Source organism: Micromonas commoda, chromosome 6 (assembly GCF_000090985.2).
Source record: "Micromonas commoda chromosome 6, complete sequence".
Lineage (NCBI taxonomy): Eukaryota > Viridiplantae > Chlorophyta > Mamiellophyceae > Mamiellales > Mamiellaceae > Micromonas > Micromonas commoda.
In genome coordinates this window covers 1344525-1366058 of record NC_013043.1, presented here as the reverse complement: position 1 = coordinate 1366058, position 21534 = coordinate 1344525, and the positions used below count along the sequence as shown (strand labels likewise).

At 67.3% G+C, this 21534-nt stretch overlaps 4 protein-coding genes across 4 annotated transcripts; 2 read left to right on the top strand and 2 right to left on the bottom strand.

Annotated features, from left to right (window-relative positions):
• Window position 1: 1 nt before the first annotated feature.
• Window positions 2–2600, bottom strand: MICPUN_59688 (predicted protein; the record flags this gene model as incomplete). The annotated part of the gene is made up of 2 exons (XM_002503006.1): window positions 2–244; window positions 498–2600. The coding sequence occupies 2 exons, from the start codon at window positions 2598–2600 to the stop codon at window positions 2–4; spliced, it is 2346 nt and encodes a 781-aa protein (XP_002503052.1).
• A 349-nt stretch (window positions 2601–2949) lies between these two features.
• On the top strand, window positions 2950–4126 carry MICPUN_83230 (predicted protein; the record flags this gene model as incomplete). The annotated part of the gene is made up of 2 exons (XM_002503357.1): window positions 2950–3320; window positions 3445–4126. 2 exons carry the CDS (start codon window positions 2950–2952, stop codon window positions 4124–4126), a joined length of 1053 nt encoding a protein of 350 aa, XP_002503403.1.
• Window positions 4127–4243: 117 nt separating this feature from the next.
• On the bottom strand, window positions 4244–18442 carry MICPUN_59686 (predicted protein; the record flags this gene model as incomplete). Its single annotated transcript, XM_002503005.1, has 1 exon — window positions 4244–18442. One exon carries the CDS (start codon window positions 18440–18442, stop codon window positions 4244–4246), a length of 14199 nt encoding a protein of 4732 aa, XP_002503051.1.
• Window positions 18443–19241: 799 nt separating this feature from the next.
• Window positions 19242–21460, top strand: MICPUN_105778 (predicted protein; the record flags this gene model as incomplete). The annotated part of the gene is made up of 2 exons (XM_002503356.1): window positions 19242–19311; window positions 19425–21460. The coding sequence occupies 2 exons, from the start codon at window positions 19242–19244 to the stop codon at window positions 21416–21418; spliced, it is 2064 nt and encodes a 687-aa protein (XP_002503402.1). The 3' UTR covers window positions 21419–21460.
• Between the last annotated feature and the right edge of the window lie 74 nt (window positions 21461–21534).

Genomic DNA, 21534 nt, shown 5'->3' with positions numbered 1-21534 from the left:
TCTACCTTCGCTTATAGATGCACGCCTTGAGCAGCTGCCACTTGACCTTTTTCGCCTTCTTCTCGCCAGTCTTGATCATCGACACTGTGAAGAACATCTTGTTTGACTCGTCGGGTTTGCCCTTCAGCTTGAACCCGAGCTGAGCGAGAGTCTTGACGAAGCTGTCGACGCTCGCCACGCCGTCCTTGCCGTCGAAGCGGCTGCGAACCTCGGCGATCCAGAGCAGTCCTCCAACCTTGAGTACCTGTCGAGTCGCAACGAGACGCGAGAATGTCAGCGGATGCAATCGGAAAACGGGAAGCAGAGCTGTCGAGGCTATTCCAGCCGGCGAGCTCACGGGAAATTCACCCGCCGGTGAAAGGGAAGCTATCATCTATCTCGCGTGTTTGAACAAATACGCCCCCGCCACTTGCAAACAGACGGACGCGCGAAGACTGAACACGCCCCGGGCCGAGGAGTGAGAAAAAAGAAGGGAAACGGGCGCGATTGTCACTCACCCTGTGCGCTTCCTCCAGGAACTTGCCGTAGTCGGTGCCCATGAGCGACAGTGAGAATACCGCCACGTGCACGCTATCGTCGGGCAGCGGCACGTTCGCCATGTTGCACGCAATCACCCCGGGTGCGTCGCTCTCCAGGTCAAACGAGTGAACCTTCTGCTTCACCTTTCGCGCCAGCTCGGCGTCGCCGCACCCGAAATCCGCCACCGCCAGGCTCTTGGGCTGGGTCTTGAGGTACTTCATGATGACGTCCACCGGGCGGGTGGGCCACTCCTTGGTCTGCTCTCTGAAGCCGGCGTGATAGGCGCCGAAGGTACCGGGCGACGCCTTGACCATTCGAAGCGCGTCGTCGCCGGTGGTTGTGTAGAGCGCCTCGTTGAGCATGCGGAACTGTCCGCCGGAGAGCTTGGCCTTCATCTTCTCGACGAGGGACATCTTGCCGCTGGGCTTGGCCGGCGCCGGTGCGGGAGCCGAGACATCCTCCGACTCCGACTCCTCCGACTCCTCCGACTCCTTCGACTCCTCCTGCTCGTCCTCGGACATTGACCCATCGTCGTCGTCGTCATCATCATCATCTTCATCCGTGCTGAATTGTTCTCCCCAGTCTGCGGCAGCCTCCTCGTCCTCGTCGGAATCGTCCTCGTCGTCGGATCCATCCTTTTCATCTTCCTCCTCGGATCCATCTTCGGACGGTTCACCGTCGTCCTCGCTGCCCGACGGAGCCAACGCTGCGTCCAACGCGGCGTCCTCGTCGTCATCGGACCATCTCTCCTCAATGGCGCCATCCTTTTCTTCTTCCTCCTCCTCCTCCTCCTCTTCGCTCTCCTCCTCCTCCTCATCGTCTGAGGGAGCCAACGCTGCGTCCAATGCGGCGTCCTCGTCGTCATCGGACCATCTCTCCTCAATGGCGCCATCCTCTTCTTCTTCCTCCTCCTCCTCCTCCTGCTCTTCTTCGCTGTCTTCCTCATCGTCTGAGGGAGCCAACGCTGCGTCCAATGCGGCGTCCTCGTCGTCATCGGACCATCTCTCCTCAATGGCGCCATCCTCTTCTTCTTCCTCCTCCTCCTCCTCTTCTTCTTCTTCTTCGCTCTCCTCCTCATCTTCGCTGTCTTCCTCCTCCTCTTCTTCGGAGGTGTCGTCGTCTTCGGCCTCTTCCTCCTCCTTGAAGCGTCGCGCCAACTCCTCCGCCTCCTCCTTCTCCCTCTCGCGCTTCCCCTTTGGGGTCTCCCCGCCTCCCTTAGAGACAGCCTTGGACGCCCGCTCGGCCTCCTCCGCGCGACGCTTTTCCTCCCTCCTCGCCTTCCTCTTCGCGTTCTTATCCGCGTTCTTGCCCGTCGCCGTGTTGGCGCCGCCGCCGTTCGCGTTCGCGTCGAGAGCGTTGACACCCGCCGCCGTGCCCACCGCCAGCTTGGCCGGTAATCTCTTGGCGGGCATGTCCACGGGCAGGCCCTTCGCGGCGCGCTCAGCCTTGCGCTGCTCCGCGAGCCTCGCGCGCTTCTCCGCCGCGCGCCTCCGTCGACCGAGCACCTTGCCCGAAATCTTCCCCTGGCCGTCGTCCAAGACGTCGTCGTCGTCGCCAGCCGCCTCCTTCAAGGCTTGGTACTTTTGTCGCTTCGCCTCGCGCCTCTCCTCGTAACGCTTGTCCATCATCTGCTGCTTGTCCCACTGGGAGCCGAACCGTTTGTCCACCTTGGGTTCCTTGGTCTTTTTGCCCTTGCCCTTCCCGGGCGCAACGCGCGGGGCGTCGTCGGGGGCGGTGTCGTCGGCGACATCGGCGACATCCTTCGCCGCCGCCGCCGCCTTCTCGGCGCGCTCCTTCTTCCTCTGCTTGTTGGACTTCTCGCTCGTCCAGTCGTAGGATTCCCAAGCGGGTTTCTTCCCGCCCATGTCCATCTCCCCGGCGCCGTCGAACGACGGCACGGACATGAACACGGATCCCTCCTCGCCGGCGAAGTCCAGCGACGGCCTGCCGTCGGGTTTCTTGATGCGCTTTTTCGCATCCGCACCGCCGCTCTGCGCGGGGCGCTTCTTGGCGGATGTCTCGCGCGGGGACTTGCCCTTCGCGCCCGATGGCTTCTTTCCCGATGACTTTGGCGTCTTCATGGCGCGGTCGGACTCGAGACGCGGCGGCTGTGACACCCGGCGCGCGGGGCTGTGTCGCCCCTGTCCGGTTGGGCGCTCGGAAAACGTCTGAGACTCCGAGAGAATCTCGTCGCCCGCTCTGCCCGCGGCCGCACGGATCGGATATCCTTTCGGCACCCTTTAAGAGTCAACAACTCGATCTCGAGCGCCGCACACACGCGAGCGTAGCCCCGACCGGCCGCACGCGCCCGCCAGTTCACACAGAGTCCGCGCTCGTCGCGAATCCGGCACTCCGGACCCGTCCTTCTCACCGGCGCCGTCACCCCGACCCGATCGTCCCCGAAGGGTAAAGCTTTCCGAGGACACCAACATGGCTCCCGTCGAAGGAAGCACCGTGCTGGTCACCGGCGGAGCCGGCTACATCGGCTCGCACACCTGCCTGCAGCTTCTCGCCGCGGGATGCAAGGTGGTGGTCGTGGATAACCTCGACAACTCCTCCGAGGAGTCCCTGCGCCGCGTCAAGGAGCTCATCCCCGACAAGGCCGACAACCTCGTCTTCCACAACTGCGACATTCTCGATCGCGAGGGGCTCGACAAGGCCTTCGCCGCGCAGAAGGTTGACGCCGTGATCCACTTCGCGGGGCTCAAGGCGGTCGGCGAGTCCGTCGCCCAGCCCATGAGGTACTACTCCAACAACATCGTTGGTACCGTCGTCCTCATCGAGGTCATGGAGAAGCACGGGTGAGTACCACCGCCCCGGGCCCGATCCCGATCCTTCGCCGGGTGGTTACAGTGCTGGTCGGAGTGCCTTTTTTTTTTCTCGCCGCCGACTGACCGCCCGTCCCTCTCTCCCACCGTTCCGCAGGTGCAAGGCCATGATCTTCTCGTCTTCCGCGACCGTTTACGGCGAGCCCGCGACGGTCCCGTGCACCGAGGACTTCCCCACCGCGGCGCTCAACCCCTACGGCCGCACCAAGCTCTTCATCGAGCACATCCTCACCGACCTTCAGCACTCCAAGCCCGATTGGCAGGTGGTGCTCCTGCGGTATTTCAACCCCGTGGGCGCGCACCCGTCCGGCCGCATCGGCGAGGACCCCAAGGGCATCCCGAACAACCTGATGCCCTACGTCCAGCAGGTCGCCGTCGGTCGCCGCGAGCGACTCTCCGTCTACGGCGACGACTACCCCACCCCCGACGGCACCGGCAAGCGCGATTACATCCACGTCATGGACCTCGCCGACGGGCACGTGGCGGCGCTTCGGAAGGTGCGAAATGATCCGAACAGCGGCTGCATCACCGTCAACCTCGGCACCGGCAAGAGCACCTCCGTGCTCGAGCTCGTGGCGGCATTCGCCAAGGCGGCTGGCAAAGAAATTCCGATGCAAATCGCCCCCAGGCGTCCGGGTGACGCGGCGGAGGTGTACGCAAAGACGGACCGAGCCAAGGAAGTGCTCGGGTGGGAGGCGAAGTTTTCCATCGAGGAGTGCTGCGTGGACCAGTGGAAGTGGGCGTCCGAGAACCCCTACGGCTACGGGCAGGCCGAGTGAGGGTGGTGATCGGCCTGGAAGAGTGCTTCAATCAATCTGAATTCATCAAACCTTACTATAAATCGCGGCGTCCCGAGACTAAGGGCGCGCTTTGTGTGCTAAGTAGACTAAGTGCTGCTACATGTACTCGTCGTGGGCGAACTCGTCCTCCACGGCCACCACCACACTGGCCGACGCGTACTTATCGTCGTTGGACGGGGATTCGGGGGAACCGGGCGACTTGGCGTCGAGAATGCTCCGGAGCGCCTTCTCGTCCTCGGGCAAGTTTTCGTCATCCTCGTCGTCGTCGTCTGACAGAACCCTCCATTTCTTGGGTGATCCCGCGTCGTCTTCCTCCTCGATATCCTCCGCCAGGAGAGGATCGTCGTCCTTCGCGGCTCGAGCCTTGAAGAGCTGCGACCTGAACTTGAAGTAGAACCGAACCGCGCCGTAGAGAGCCAGGGAGCCGCCGATGATGGACGCGAGCAGACCCACGGGGGAATAAATCGAGGGCAACCCGCCGCCGCCGCCGCCGCCGCCGTCGCCGCCCCCCACCGCTCCCTCGAACGGGGGCGGGCTCGGCAAGGGCGGCGGCGAGGGCGGCGAGGGCGGCGGCGCGATGCTGCTCTCCGCGTAGAACGAGAACCCCAGCCCCGCCCCCGCGTCGCGAGCAAACAACAGCAACGCGGGCTCCGACGTGTACACAAAGACGCCGGTGCCCGCGACGTCCTCGCCCGCGGTCCATTCGCGTCGTACCTCGTCGTACCACCGCGCGCCGAGGTGGGTGTTCGGGTCCGTCAAGTTCCTCTTCGCCGCGAGGGTCCGGGCCTGGTCCACCCCGAATATGGCGGAGGTCCGCGCCGTCTCCCGTCGCCCCGCCCCGACGTCGACCCAGCTGCCCGTCACGCCAAAGACCAATCCGCCAAACGCGCCCTTCACCCCGTCGCGCGCGTTCAGCTCGGACTCCATCGAGGCGTCGATGTCGAACGGAGCCCACCCGTCGTCGTACATGAACGCGACGACGTCCACCAGCGCGCCGTCCGGGTCCGCGAACCAACCGTTTCGAACCGTTTCGTCGGACAAATCCGGACGCGTGACGTTGACGGCAAACTTAAACGCGCCATCCACAAAGCCGGTGGCGTCGTACAAAACTCCACTCCCGACGTCCCTGGACGAGTCGATCTGCGCGTGCGTCTTACCCACGAGACCCGCGGGGTGGTCAAACTTGGGCGTGGTGCCGTTGACGACGCCCGCGGCTGACGCGCGCTGCGAGTGGACGTACACCGCGGGGTCGCCGCTCGACGGCGCGAGCTTGAGCTGCGACTGCCCCGGTATCCGACCCCCTCCCCTCGCGACGAGGGTACCGACGAGTATAAACGCGTCGTGCGCCGCGCGCAGCTTCGCCTCGTCGGGCCTTGGCGCGTTACACCGGGCGACCGCGAGCATCCGCGTCGCGACGGAGTGCGCGCATCGCGCCGCCGCCGTCGTCAACACGTTCGCCCCGCCGCCCGACCAGTCACCGCCCGACCAGTCACCGCCCGAGTCGGACGCGTCGAGCATCCAACGGAGCTTACCGGCGACGAGCGCGTCGTCCACGGCATCGCGCGCGGCGTCGCTAACTTCACCGACTGCGTGAAGAATCCCCGCACCCAGCGCGCACGCGAGTTGCCGGGTAGCTCCCGCCGCCGGGACGGCGCCGGCGGCGAGGGCTTTCAACTCGACGAGCACGCGGGTCTTTGTCGCCGTCGTCGCAGCGTTTGCAGTTGACGCCTCCTTCGGATCGCACGACGCCTTCGCCTTCGGATCGCCGCCGTACGCGCGGGAAAAGGCGTGGATGAACGCGTACGCCGCGTCCGAGTCGCCGGTGCCCGCGGCCGGGTCCCATGCTCGCGCCGCCATCGCCGCCGCGCCCGAGCTCGCCTGCAAAATTCGCCTTCTTCGCCCGTCGGAGGGGGACGCCTCCGGCATCTCCTGCGCCGTCACCTCCGCCGGCGTCACGCCGTCGGTCAAGGTGACGGGCACGATCGTCGACGCGCCGATCGCATCGCTCACGCGCAGGTACAGCCCGTGCGTCCCCGCGGGGAGCGTGAAACGGATGAGCGCTCGGCCGCTCGCCCCGCCGGTGACAAGGACCGTGTCGTCGTCGTCGGGAACGATTCCTCTGGCCGATTCCGCCCCCGCCGGCGCGCGCGTGAGCTGGTAACGCACGCCCCCGTCCGGGTCCGTCCATCCCGTCGCGAGCACCGCGAGGGTATCGACGAGCTCGACCGGCGCCAGTGGCGAGTCGCTCGTCAGGACGGCGATTCCGCCCGTCGGCGGCGCGTTGACCCGAGCGACGCACTCGGCGAAACCCCTCGCTCCCGTTTTCACGTCGATCGCGTCGCATCGAAGCGTGTACTCCTCGCCGGGGTTAAAGGCGCCGGGCGCCACGACGATCGTGCGCGAGTCGGCGCCTCCGACGGACCGATCCAGCGCGGCGTCGATGAACCCGCTCGGCTTTCCCACGACGGACCATCGGAAAGAAACGTCGGACGCGTCAGACGTCTCTCCGATTACGTCGCAGTAAAACGCCGTCTGCTCCGACGGCGTGATCACACCGGGGACGCGCGACGTGAACCTGGCGCGGGTGCTCAGCGTGGGGGTGGCGGACACGTGGACCGTCTTTTTAGTCGTCTTTCGTCGCGCCACGTTTGATGAATCCCCCGTTAATGGAACCGTCGGCTCTCTCGCCGCCGTGTAGGCAAACTCGAATCTGGCGTCGGTTGTTTCCGCGGTGAGGATGCCTGCCGGAACGACGAGGCGATCGGCGTCGACGAACAGGTGCGACTCGATGGCGGCGGGGCACGCCTCCCCCCGCGCGTCGTCGTGACCCCGGAAAACCCAGCACTCCCACCGGTGCGACCACGGGTACTCGCTCGCCGCCGAATCCGCCAGCATCGGATCGCGGTTGAGCGCGAGCAGCTCCAGCGCCGCGCCCGAGGGCGACGACGACGGGCCGAGCACGAGCGAATCATCGATGGAGTCGTGACCCACCTTCACGGTCACCGTGTCGGACGCGCGGTGGAACTGCGCCGCCGCCAACTTCGCCTCCACCCGGAACACGTAGGTAGAGCCGAATTGGAGGGTTCGGGGTTCCACGTACAGCCTCGGCGTCTCCGACGTCCGAGCGAGGGTTCCCGCCCCAAAGTCGAGGCTCGGGCCGTCGACCAGCGTCCACGCGTACGTGATCCTCGTGCCAATCTTACTCGCGACGGATGGATGGCGCAGGCACGACCCGCTGGGAAGCCTCGCGAGCGCGGTGAACTCGAGCGATGCGCCGGGGGTGGTCCGCACAATCCGCGGTCCCTCGATTGCGACGATTGGCGCCGGCGCGGTGGACTTGATCGCCGTCACCGTGGCTGCTGACGTGGCGCCGAGGAAGTTCGTCACCTCCACGACGATCGCGTACACACCGCCGGGCTCGAGATCGTCCGCGCGAAGTGCCAGCTCGGACGAGCTCATATTCGCCGGAAGCGACCGGATCCTGCCCAAAATCTTCCCGGCGTCGTATTCGGACGTCACGCGGAACTCGAACCTCATCGGCCGTCCGCCCGCGCCGGTGGACGAGGACGCGGTGAACAGGGCGGGGTCGCACGCCCCGATCGTGGTCGGACCCACCAGGTGCGCGTCCACGGTCAGGGGATTCAACGGCGGTTCAATCTCCGTTGAACCAAAGGCGGCGAGACTCGCCCCGAGCTTCGCGCGGACAACCCCGGGTCTCAGCTCGATCCGATCCGCGACGCTCAACGCCGTTCGGGGCATCGCGATCGGGTCTTTGCCCGTGTAAATCGTGAGGACGAAGTCGTTAGACCACGCGCAGTGGGCGCCGGTGCCCAGAATTCGAACAGTTTCGTCGGAAAGGACGCCGGCGCACGAGCCGCCAGCCGTGTCCCCGCCAGCCGCGTCGCCGCCGCCGCTCAAAGCCCGGTCCGTCGCGGCGTCGAAGCGTACGTCGATCGATCCGAGCGAGTCCGCCATCGTCGCCCGCACCAGCCGGGGCGCGGGAGCGAGGTGCACGCGCACCACGTGCGGTGACGTGACGGTTCCGCCGGGAAACGTCGCCGTGACGGAGTACGTCCCCGGGACGCGGGGGATAAAGCCGGATCGGAAAGAGGCGTCCACCCGTCGAGTCGCGACGTCTTCGCCGACCCACGCCTCGAAACCCTTCAGCGGCTCCACCGTCGCCGTCACCGTCGTCTTCAAGGCGACACCAGGGTCGGTCACGGCGTTACCCCTCGCGTCCCTCGCGTCGATGACCAGGCCGAACGTGTCGGTCCAACTGGCTCGCGCGACGGAGGACGATCCGGACGGTTTGATTTTCGAATTCATTCCGACGGCGTTGCCCGCGACGACGTTCAACGACGTTCGCGACCCAACGCGCGCGCCGCCCGGGGAATGAAACACGTCGACGTCGTATCTACCCACCGCCGCGGTGGAGCCCGGCGGGAACGCGACGACGAATCGACCGTCGTCGTCCATCGCGGCGCCCGTCGGGGACGACGACGACGACGACGCCGTCGTGAAAGTCGAACCTCCACCTTTCGGGGTCACCGTCGCGCTGAACGCGACATCACGCGCCGCGTACGCGTTACTCCACCTATCTCTGGCGGCGATCTTAACCACGAGCGTCTCGCCAACCGCGTGATTCATCGGCAGGAAGATCTGCGACTTGTCGGCGCTGAACGCCCCGTGCGTCACCGTCACCGGCAAAGCGACCCGGCCGATGAGCTCGGCCGCCGCCGGGGACTCGATCGAAACCGGGTCGAGATAGGTTCGAAGCGAGTGCGTTCCGACGTCGGTTGAAGCGCACGTCACGACGAACGTCCCGTCGCGCTCGTCCGGCCGGACCTCGCACGCACGCACGGGCAAGGCGGCACCGACGCCCAAAGGAGGGTCGAGGCGCGCGATGACCGTCGGAGGCTTCGCCGGGCCGTCGCCCGCGTAACCGACGTCGTTTCCGAATGCGTCTCTCAACGTCACCGCGCACAGCTGTGCCGGCGCGTTCGCCGCGGATGGGGACGCGCCGCACTCGACGACGCTCGCACTCGCGCTGGGCGCACCGGGCGCGACGGTGATGGTCGCGCCGTCGTTCCGCGCCGCGACCCATCCGTCGTCGTCGCCGTCGCACGTTGTCCCGTCTGAGGATTTTGGGCAAACCTCGGCGGCGACGGCGTACACTCCGGCGACGTTGGTTCGAAGCTTGAACGTCACGCGGCCGCCGGTCGTCCACTCCGACGACACCGACGACGCGCTCGACCCGTCCGTGTCAGCAGGCAGGCCGAGGACGGTGACGGCGACGAGAGCGGTGCCCCTGTCGTCGACGTCGACGCCGTTTTCGTCCCTGAGTTGCGCGTGGAAAACGATGTCGTTTCCCGCCGAGCCGCCGGCCAAGACGTTCGCCTCGTCCCCGTACGCGTCCAGCAGGACGGACTTGGCCGGATCGATCGCCCCGCCGCCGTCGTGGACGGTGAAACTCTTCGCGCCGCCGCCGATCACGTCGCCGCCGCCGCCCGACAACGTCACGGAGACGCTGGCGCGATAGTCCCCGGCGGTGGACCTCGCCGCGACGAACGGAACTTTCCATCGACCGGGCGCACCGGCCACCTCCGTCGGCCCGCCGCTTCCGAGCGACACAACGCCGTCGCTGCCGCCCAGCGCCGCGAACGTCACCCGAAGGCTGACGCCGGCTTCGAGCGAGGCGGGGTTGCGGAGGGCGTCGCGCAGCTGCACGTAAAAGTGTGTGGTTTTTCCCGCAATTGAACCCACGTCTGCGCCGACGCCGAAAACTTCCGAAGCCGACGCGCTCACCGAGTTTGACCTCACGGGCGCGTCCGCGTACAGAAAAGACCCGTCCGATTCGACTCGAACCGATACCCTGATCTTACCCGCGACGGTCGGCGTGAACGACACGTTGTGCGCGCCGGTGACGTTGTCCATGACGGCGTCGACGCCGCGGAAGATGACAGCCCTGGGCCCGCGAGGGTTCGCGTTTGCGTCGATTTGCGTCACCGTGAGCGAGCCCCACGTTCCGACGCCGCCCGCGAGATCGCGCTCCACGAATCGCACGTTACCGGGCGCGTCCTTGACGGCGACGGTGAACCAGGCGGGCTGGCCGGCGATTAAGTCGGTGCGCGCCTCGAGGGCGTCCAGAAACGGACGCGTGGCGGCGGTGTTCGCGGCGCCGGGCGATACCCGCGATCCCGAACCGGGAGTCTCGAACAAGAGTCTCGTCGCGTTATCCGCCGGGGTGAGCGCGAGGTGGATCGACGCGTTCGACGTCGCGTTTAAAAGCGCGTACGTGGCGCGCATTCGAGCGCTCCCGGACGAGCGCTCGAACGCTCGCGTCGATTCGAAAACGCCGTCGACAAACACCGTCAGGTTGAACGCGTCGTCGTCGGCGAACGTCGCGGGATCGCCGCTCTCGTCGTAGGCGTTCGCGGTCACCGCGTGCGTCTCGCCGGCTCGAACGACGTCGCCGTCGGCGGTACCCGGCCCGCGTACCTCGAACGATACGGGCGGTCCCGAGAGGACGGCGCAGCCCTCGCCGACAGACTCGCCCTTGCCGCCGCCGACGAACTCGCCGCGGTAGCTGACGGACACGACGAGGGGCCCGGATCTGTCGACGACGTAGGATCCCTCGTATACGCCGCCCCCCACCGCCGTCATCGGCGTCGGGTGATCGACGCCCCGGACCGAGAATCGAAACTCGTCGTGCGAGTCGGTCTTTTTGTTACCAAACGCGTCGTACGCTTGCACGCGAAACGTCGCGAGTCTCCCGGCGGACACAGCTGTGCACAATCCGTCGCCGTACGCCTTCGACTTTGACGCCGACGTGGCGCCGGGAACCACGGTCACGTTGAACGGGGAGCCCGCCGCCGTGAGCTCCTCGCCGGCGCGGCGAACCGAGAGCGAGTAGTCGCCCGCCTTTGTCGGCGTGTACGTAGCCGTGTACGTTCCGTCGCCCTCGTCGACGAGCGAGTCGAGTCGCACCATCGTTCCCTCTGTGGACGTGCCGTTGCGGCCGCGAGCCAACGCGTGGAACACGGCGCCGCCCCGAGTGATCCGAGACCCGTACTTGTCGCGGGCGCGAACCGTGAACGACGCGGGCGTCCCGGCGCCGATCGGATCCGACCCGACGCCCGCGCCGGAAACCTCGCACTTTTGCGTCTCCACCGATTCAGCCTCGATGACGGTGCCCGCGTACGAGGAGGGCAGAGCCAGCGCGTTGGGACCCCGGCCGTCGCCCGCGTCGAGGGTCAGGTTGGCGTAGTAAAGTCCCGGGATTTCGGCCGAGTACTCCGCGTTGTACCTTCCGAGTTTGGTGTTCCAGGCGACGGCGGCGGTGAAAGAAGCCGCCGGGTCATCCGCGGAGGTGAAGACAGCCGCGATCGCGACACCCGGCCTCTCCGCCGCGACGGGGTTACCGTACGCGTCGTGCATCAGGACGCTGAACGTTTGCGGTCGAAACACGCGGCCGCGGTTGACGCCGTCGCCGGAGACGACGGCGCCCCTCGCGTCCAACGCCGAAGCCTCCACGACGAACGTCACGGAAATCTTCGCCTCCCCACTCGACCTGCCGTTGGAGAAGATCAAGTCCACCTCGTACGCGCCGCTCACGGTCGGGGTGAACGCGACGACGCGCGAGTACGCGGGCACGAAACCCGCGGCGGCGTCCTTGGCCGACGGCGGGTCAACCTCCACCGCGGCAAACTCGCCGCCGATCGCAAACTCCGCCGGCGCGTTCGTCGCCTCGGCCCTGAACGAGTCGAAAGGGGCGAGCGAGTAATCCTGCGGATTTCCGTACGCGTCCTTGGGAACGACCGTGAACGTCACGGCCGTCCCCGCGACGTAGGCGTCCGGGATGTTCACGACGCCCCCGTCGAAGGGCGCCTCGACGTCTGTCCCACCCACCCGGAGCGCCGTCTGAACGCCGTCAGACGCGCCGGATCGAATCGCAAACGCGCCCTCGCCGCCGATACCCAACGTCCCGAGCGACGACACGGACAAACGGAACCTGTACACGCCGGCGGTCGTCGGCGCGTGCGTGCACGACAGCGATCCCGCGTCCAGGGACCCGACGTCGATGACGGCGCACGAAAATCCCCACTCCGCGGGCACGGCGACCGGTTCGCAGTCGTCGTCGGAGGAGGTTTTCCGGCACGCCGCCAGCCGCGTCGCCGCCGCCGGCTGCTGCGTCGCGTCCGTCTGCGGCACCTTCACGCCGTCAGAATCCGCGAGCGTCACCGTGAACGCGAGCGTGGACCCCGCGACGCCGCCCGAGAGACCGGAACCGAACGCCGACGAGGCGGCGGCGTCGACGGAGCCGGGCGAACCCTTCACGCGAATGGTCCTCCGGCCGGCGCCGATGTCCGCCAGCTGTGTCGCGCCCGACGCGAGAGAGACCACCGCGACGTCGAGGTCGTACCCCGATCCCGTCCACGTCGTCGACTTGTACCTTCCGACGTACGCGGCTCGTGCGACGTCCCACAGGAAGGGCTCGACCTGAACGTCCGGATCGACGGGGGTATCGGCGTAATTTGGCGACGCGTCCCCCGCCGGGGTCCACGAGAATCCGCCGTCGGATCTCTTGACGTACATCCCGAAGAGACCGAGCTCGCCGGTGTCGATCCTGTTGTCAAAGGCGTCGCGCGCGTCCACTTCGACGACCTGCCACTCTCCGGCGACGGCTCCAGAAAGGCCCGGGCCGCTCGCGACGCATCTGGACGGCTCCGGCGGACCGGGAAAGACGGTCGTCTCAAACGGCGACCCCCGCACTAAAAATCCGCCAATCTCGAGTCGCGTCGTCAACGCTCCCGACACGGTCGTTCGGAACGACACCACGTACACCTCGTTCGTCGAGTCGAACGCCACGGTCGGGTCGACGCTCGACGCGACGTAAGACGGGGACCGAGGCCATCGAGCGCTGCGAACGGTCATGTTAAGTCCCTCGGCGATTTTGGACGCCGACGCGCCCGTCGGAGAGGTTATCGCGTTACCGAACGAGTCAGACTCTTTGAGCGTGAACGAGTGCGTCACCACGGCACTGACCGTGACGTTGCCGTCGATTCCATCGCCGGCGACGACGGCGGCGGCGTGGTCCAACGCGCCCGGAACCACCGTGTACGTCACGGGGCTCCCGCCCGGACCGATCGCGACGCCGTCGTGTCGCACCGTGACCGAGTACGTCCCCGCGGCGGTGACGTTAAACACGGGCGAGACGACGCCCGCGCCGCCGTTCCTGACGTACCACCGCGTCTCGCCGTCCATCTCGACGATCCAGCTCCCGAGCCCGCGGTAGCCGCCGCCGGAATCGCCGAGGTGGACGGAATTGTTGTGAGCGTCCCGCGCGACGACGTCGAACGTTCCCCAAACATCCGCGGAGCTTCGGTAGGCGCCGAGAACAGCGTTGGGCCGCGCGAAGGTGTTCGCCGCGTCCACGTCACCGGCCACCACGGTCATCGCGAACGGCGATCCCGATATCTCTCGCACGATCCCCCCGCCCGCGCTCTCCACCCCGACGATGATCGAGTACCTCTCCCCAACGACGGATAGAACCCCGTACGCGACGTAGGTAACGATCCACGCGCCGACCCGGTCGCTCGCCTCGACCCGCGAGAGGCTGTCCGGGGCGCGAAGCCCCGTGGAACCGGGCGGGAGGTCCACCCGCGCAAACAAACTCTCGCCGGCGCCCAACGACGCCGCCTCGCCGTTCGCGTCCCTCAGCTGCACCGTGAACGAAGAAGTCTCGCCCGCGACGGCGACGGACAAACCGGCGCCAGCCGCGTACGAACTGTTTGGATCCACGGGCGGCGCCGCGAACGTCAACCCCCGTAACGGGAAATCCCCGTGCCCGACGACGGCGTCGCCGAGTCGAACGTGTACGGAGTACGTTCCCCCGCGGGGCACGACGAATTTAAGCCGGTACCTTCCCCCGCCGAGGGGTATCGACGTCCCCGGGATTCCCGGCGTCGGAACCGACCCATCCGAGGGTAACGCGTGCACGTCAAAGACGAGGTCGTTCGAGTCCGTCGCGACGTTATCGAAGGCGTCGCGCGCGGTGAGCTCGAACCAGACCCCGTCGGGATTCCCGGCGACGGAAACCGTCCCGAGCGTGCCCTGATCGGACATGAAACACCGGCTCGCGGCGGGTTCCGCGTGTCGAAAGTGCGCTCTGTGTGGGCTCATGATTGAACCCGCCGGTTGAATCCGTTCGCCGTTGAGCTCCACCGAGATGGCGTAGGTTCCCGCGACGACGACCCTATACTCGACGACGAGACGACCTTGACGACCCGATGGATCGTTCGTTTTCGTTTCGGGTTTGTAACATCGCGTCGCCGCGGCGTCGGGCGGGAGGGCGGAGGCCCCTTGGACGGCGGGCGCCGCGACGACGGAGCCGTCGTCGACGTTCACGGCGGTGGCGGCGCAGACGATCGCGGCTGCGTCCGCGGCCGAGACCAAATTGCCGTGCGCGTCCGTCGGATACACCGTGAAGTAGACGACGTCGCCGACGGCGCCGCCGATGGAAACGTCCGCGGCGTCCACTCGGGACATCGAAACGTCCAAGGCGCCCGGCGCCACCGTCACGGCGCTCGCGCCGTTCTCGAACCGAACCGATCGAAACGTTCCTCCCTTCGTTCCCCCGGCGTCCGTATTTACCGAGTCGCGAGTGAGGAGCGAGGCGACGACGTCGTACGTACCCGCTCGAGTCGTCGCGAAGGACGCGACGTAGATATCGAGGGAGGACCCGGTCGCGCCGTTAACCGCGGGCGCCACGGTGGCGCGAATCGTGAAGGGCTCGCCGCCGCCGCCGCTACCTTGCGCCCCTTCGTCGCTCCCCGGTCGCAGCGTCGCGGCGACGGACCACTCGTCGCCCGTGTAGAAGCGGTCGTCGTACCTCGCGGGGTTACCGTGTACGTCGAAGGCTCGAAGCTCGACGTCGACGTTCTGTCCGACGACCGCGGACGTCGACCGGAGCGTCGCGACCGACCCCGCGGCGTCGGACGGACCGGGGCGAATCGTGACGCGGACCGGCTGAGCGACGGGCGGGACGAAATCGTTCGGTCGAACGACTAAAGCCCGGAAAGGCCCGTCGCACGCGCTCGATGTGAAATTCCACTCGCACCCATCCACGGCGACGTCGTACACGCCCGCGCCCGTCGCGGAGTAGGTCACCTCGAGGAAAGGCGAGCCGTCGTTCGGGTCCGAACCCTCGACAACCTTCGCTTCGAACGACGACGACGACGACTCGACGTCGCCCGATTTCGTCACGAGTGTCCGGAACGCGGCGGCGGGCGGGGTGAGATCTCGCGACGTCAGCGCCACGCCGTCCTCGTCGCGCGGCGTCAGAAAAAACGTCCTGTTCTCACCCGCGACTCCCGCCGGAGTGAGGCCGTCGCCGTGCGCGACGGACGTCGCCGGCGAGTACGACCGTCCCGAGGGTTCGACCACCTTCGCGCGCCGGTCGGCGAGGACGGCGTCGCCCAACGTGACGACGATCCGCACGCTCGCAAACTCGGCGGCGTTTGAAACAACGTACCCGCCCTCGGCGGCGTAACGGTCGGCGTAACGGTCTGTCACCGTCGAACCCGAACCCGAACCCTCCCCCGATACGCGGGGATACGCGGGCGACGGCTGGGTGACGGTCACGAGCGACCGGGGCTCGACCGCGATCCTGTACCGACCTCCACCAACCGATGTATAGGGAATCGCGTTGCCGAAGGCGTCCTTCGCGAGGATACGAATCGTCGCGACGCCCCCGCCTCTGACGGCGCCGTCGAGCCCCTCGCCAACCACCGTCACCCTCGACGGATCCACGGCGCCGTGCCTGATTTTCGCCACGAACGGCGACGCGCCGGGTACCCCGACGCCGCCCAAGGTGACGACACCGGTGACGTCCGCGGCGATCTCCGTGAAATAGCTCAGCGAGTACGCCCCCGCGATTACGTCAAAGGGGGCGACCGCGGCGGTGAGGTGCGCGTCCGCGGGTCCGCTCGTTCGGTCGTACGCGGTATCGAACCCGTGACCTTCCGATCGCTGCGACGCGGCGAAGGCCAGGTCGTCGCCGTCCGAGTCCGTGCGGACGTTTCCGTGCGCGTCGCGAGTGGAGAGAGAGAAAATCGCGGATAGCCCCGCCGCGCCCACCCGAGTCCCCCCGCCGGAAACCACCGACGCGAGCGCCGAAGCCCGACCGTGTCGCACCACCACCACGCGCGACGACGACGACGAACTGTTCGTCCCCCACGCCACGCGCTCGCCGTTGACCCTCACGTCGAGGGTGTAGTTTCCCGCGAGCGTCGGGGCGTACGAAAACGCAGTCTCGGTGTCATCCGTCGACGCGACCCGCGTGACGCCCCAGCCGACGTGGGTGCCGACGTGGGTGCCGACGTGGGTGCCGACGTGGGTGCCGACGTGGGTGCCGAGCACCGCGTCGCCGTCGCTCGCGTGCGTCAGGGTCACCGCGACGACGTCCCCTACGTTCGACGCACCCACGGTGTCGTTGGCCGAGTCCCTCAGGCGCAGACGAACCGAGCCCGCGTCGCCCGCGGCGAGCGAGAGATCCGCCGAGATCAACTCCGTCGTGCTCGCGTTGGCGCGTCGGGGAAGGAGCTCGAGCCCGAGGAACTTGAACAGGCACGCCCTATCGGAAGACGAACCGTCGCCAGGGTCACCGTCGGTGGCTGTGACGTTGACGTAGACGCCGTACGCCCCGGGGACGTCTCCCACGTACCCGGCGGCGAATTTCCCATCCGCGAACGTCATCGCGACGCCCTCTAGCGACCCCTCGCCACCGATCGGAACGTATCCCCCGTCGTTGTCCCGCGTCGCGTTCGCCGGTACCCGCACACGCACCGTCACCGTCGCGCTCAACCCCGACGCGGCGATCCCCGATGCGTCGACGATCGGGTTACCGTATCGGTCGCGTATGTCAACGTACACCTCTCGCGACTCGCCGGAAACTCCGCCGGAATGAACGCCGGCGCCGGAGATGCGACTCGACGGCGGGTGCGCGCTGCCCGCGACGGTGACGAGCGCGATCGAGCGGGAACCCGGGACGAGCGCGCCGTCGAGGCGCGCCTCGACGAGGTGCGTGCGGTCCGCGCGGGTCAGCGACGCCGTCGCGAAGGTTAAGCCGGTGCTGTTGTCCGTGGAGACGATTCCCGGCGTGACGGCGCCGTCCGGCGAGGACACGAAACTCACGGCGAGCTCACCGCGCGCGGGCGCTCGTACGTTGCCGTGCACGTCGAGGACGGTCACCGGGACCGCCACGGCGTCGCCCGCGGGCGCGGATAGGCTCGTCGGCGCCCCCACGGAGGACGCGTTGACGCTCGCCTTGTTGGCCTCGACGTTGAAAACAAACGGGGAAAACCGCACGGGCCGCCAGCTCATATCGCTCGACCGGTACGTGCTCACCGAAACCTCGTACGCGCCCGCCCGTCGCAGGTGATCGCCCCCGACGCGATAGATCCACGTCCCGGACGAGGGAAGGAACGAGTGCGGGGTTTGCAGCGACAGCGCGGAGCCGTTCGCCGGCGCCGACTCGCAAGCCCCGGCGGCGGCGACGTCTGCCGAACACGGTCCCTCCGAAGCCGCCACTGCGATCTCGAACCTGAACGTCGGATCGTCCCATAATGACGACGACGACGACGTTAACGACGAAGGCGTTGACCCAAACCCTAACGTCCGCTGCACCCGGAACCTCGCGGCTTCGCCCGCCGCGGAGCGATGCGCCTCTCCTCGAAGCTCGAAATACGCCCCCGGGTCGGTCGGTAGGATTCGCGCCGTCACCGTCGCCGGGTTGGGCTGCGACGGCGACGTTTGAACAACCTCGCCCAACACTCGCAGCGTGACGGTGAGCTCGCCGGCGACGGCTGGCACGAACGACGCGTTGAACACCCCGCCCCCGACTCGCTCCACGGATGATTTCAGCACCGCGCCGGGCGCGCCGTGGAACGCGACGGTGAACGCGCTCGGGTCGTCGAAAGACTCCAGCGCGGTCCCGTCCTTTGCCCTGGCGTGAATCTCGAACGTCACGGTCTCGCCGACGGGAACGAACGCGCCCAGCGGTCCCCAGGTGGTGAACGCCGAGGGCACGTCGTCAACCTGCGCGAGCGCGCGAGAGCGGAGGAGTTGACGACGGGTGCCGTCCGAGGGAACCGGGACGCGCGCGACGCCGTCGAGACGCGCCTCCGCGTCCAGGACACCGCCCGCGCCCCCCGTGAGTGCCGCGAGGATCAGCAAGAGAGCTAAGCCCGCGCATCCGCGAGCGCCGGAGCCCGAGCCCGACCGCCACCTCCCCATCGCTCCCGCTCCCGCACCGGCAGCCACCGGAATTGGGTGCTCTCGCCCCGGACCGCACCGACGCGCGTCCCTCTCGTGATATATCCCCGGCTAAACCGAGCTCTCCCTCCCCCGAGCCGCTCTATACGCCGGACTAAACGCGCGCGCGCCGCCGTGCCGGCTAATCCGGCCCGACCCGCTACGCGGTGTGCCCCCGCCAGAGCCCCAGCGCTCGACCACGATTCGAGTTCAGGCTCCAGCGGTCAAACACGACGACCATCGGAGGGTGAAATCAATCGGGCAGGCACTGGCAGATCCATCACAGACCGTCAGATACGCAATCTGTACGACGACGCCGTCAAAAAAGTCGCTTTCCAGGCTCTGAAATTTTCAGAGGCTTTTTGACGATGTATGGGCAATTACCCTTACAAAATTACCCTTTTAAAAAAATCCCGAAAATCCGGTGCAACAAAAAAAAAGAAGGGTGAAAAGAAGGTCGCGCCATTTCACAAGCCCGTCGTCAAAAAAAGGATCCCGTCGTCAGCGGCATCCTGGGACGCGCGAGCTTCGCGTCCGAACCCGAGGTGAGCGCCGATACTTCGCGTTTGCGCCCCGATACTCCGATCATATCGGCGTTGCATCGAGCTCGGAGCTCGACCCTCGCGACGCCTGCTCGCTTCTTCGTCCCCAGCCGCGAGTCGCCTCGATATCTCCCCTTCGAGATCTCGCCACCCCCTTCTCTTCGTCACCATCGGACGTGTTGAACGCCGCGGCTCCCGTCTCGCGTCCCGCAGGCCACCCGCGGTTCGGTTCGATCGACATGGGCGCTGGAGGCGATTCCAAGGACACCGTCGACGCCAACGGCGACGGCCACGTCAACATCACGAAAGGTGCGCGACCCGGCGCCAGTCCACCCCGTCCGCCCGCCTCCCGCTCCATTACACCGCCATGTGCATAGATCCGAGAAGCCGAGACGCTGACCGCCCGCTTTCCGCATCCGCAGAGATTCTCGCCGGTCTCAACGTGCACGTATCGTCGAACACGCCATCGAAGCCTCCTCCGGGCTTCGACACGCGCGACGACGCGGCGCTCGACGCCGAACCCGCCGCCCCAGCTCCCGGTCAAACGGGCGGGTTTGGCGGTTCGACGTCAACTTTCGCCCCGGTCGGAACAACTCCTGGCACCGCCGCGAAAGTTTCTTCCCGACCCCTTCCCAAGCGCCAGTTGTGGATCGTCAAGGTCCCGAAGCCCCCCGAGGACCACGGCGCGGCCGAGGCCGCCGGAGAGCCCTCGACTGACCCTTCGACGCGAATCGCCGCCCTGGAGGCGGAGATCGCCGCCCTGGATGCGCGGGTGCGCACTGCCAACCAAGCCAGGGATGCCGCCAGGACGCACCTCGCAAAGGCGCGTGAGCGAGCGAGGGAGACGTCGGCGGCGATCAAGGCGGCGTCGGCGGAGTGCGAGCCCTTGTACGCGAGGGTCAACGAGCTCAACGCGATGGAACGAAAGGTCCGGGACGCGAAAAGGGCGGTGGGCTTCGACTCGGAAGCCGCGGTGGAGGCGGCGCTCGCGGAGGCGGAGTCGAGGATGAACCACGAATCTCTTTCCGTGCTTGAGCAGAAGAGAACGCTGCGCGAGATGTCCAAGCTTCGCGCGAAGCGGCCGGAGGCGGCGGCGCTCGAGTCCACGATCCGTACGCTCGAGAACGCAGCGGAGGAGAGGGCGCGGCTCGGCGCAGAGTTGAAAGCCTCGAGAGACGCGTTGGAGCCGCTGCGGGAGAAGCGGGCGATGTCGCTGAAAATCGTCGATCACTACGCCGGCTGCGTCGACGCCGCCGTCGACGACTCCGCCGAGGCGTACGCCGCGAAGACGGCGAAAGTCACGGAGGTTAAACGCCTGCGGAAGGAGGGGTACGAGGCGCGCAAGGCTCGGCGCGAAACGGCGCAGAGCCGCGAACGGGAGGAGTGGCTTTTAGCTCGGAGAACCTATGGCGAGGCTCGAGATCTCGTCGCGAATGGACACTTCGCCGAGGCTGAAGCCGCGTGCCTCCGGCAGATGGAGCACGTGCACGCCAGGCTCAACGCGGACCGCGAGTACCGCGCCAAGTACCTCGAGGGACTTGGGAGGGACCGGGAGACGCGGGAGGCGGCGGCGAAGGCTGCGATCGAAGCCGACGCGGAGGCTACGGCGAAGGCTTTGGCGGAGGCGAAAGCCGCGGCGCTCGAGGCGAAGCGGGAAAAGGAAAGAGCCGAAGCTTCGCGGGAAAAGGAGGAAAAGGAACGCGCCAGGGCGGAGAAGGAGGAACTCCGACGGCGGGCCAAGGAGGAGAGGGCGGCGGCGGACGCGGCGCTCGCGGAGGATGTCCGACGCCGCGCCGAGCTGGCGAGGCGCGGCCTCGAGGCGGATTCCGAGGGGAGGCGACCCGTTCGTCCACAGCCACCGCCCGCGCCGGTCCTCGGCCCCTCCAAGATCGCCGCCGCCCTCGCGCGGGCGGTGGACCAATCCAAGGCAGAGGCATCTCCCGCGGGTCCAAACGGCGGCGCGTCCCTTTCCCCACAAAACTCGCGCGCCGATCCCCTTAAAGCCGCGACGACGGACGCCGAGTGCCGCGCTAAAAACGCCGAGAAGAAGCGACGCCGCCGCGAACGAGCCGTCGCGGAGAGGGAGGCTGAGAGCTTGAGGCTCGAGGCGCACGAGCGGCGCGATAAGGCGAAGAGCGAGGAGCGCGCGTCGAGGAAGCGCGGGCCGGGCGGCGGCGGTGGGTGCGAGGGGGACGGGTCAGGGCGACGGGAGGGGTTTCTCGCGAAAACGACGACGTCGAAGGCGGAGCTGCCCGCCGGGATGCGCGCCATGACTTCGAGGCACCGGGCGAGGGCTCACGCGGCGTCGTGGTGCGCCACCGTCGCCGCGGGCGCGTCGCTGGTGTCGCTGGCGGCGGCGGCGGTGGTGGTCCTGAGTCTCCTCTGGTCGCCCGCGCGGGAGCTGACGTACGAGTAGAATGGACGGTTGTATACGCACACGAGAGAAGAAAGACGCTTCAGTTCGTTCTCTCCTCTTCGCGCCTCGGTTTGAACCTCGCTCCAGCCAGAGCTATCCATTTGTGATCAAGCGCG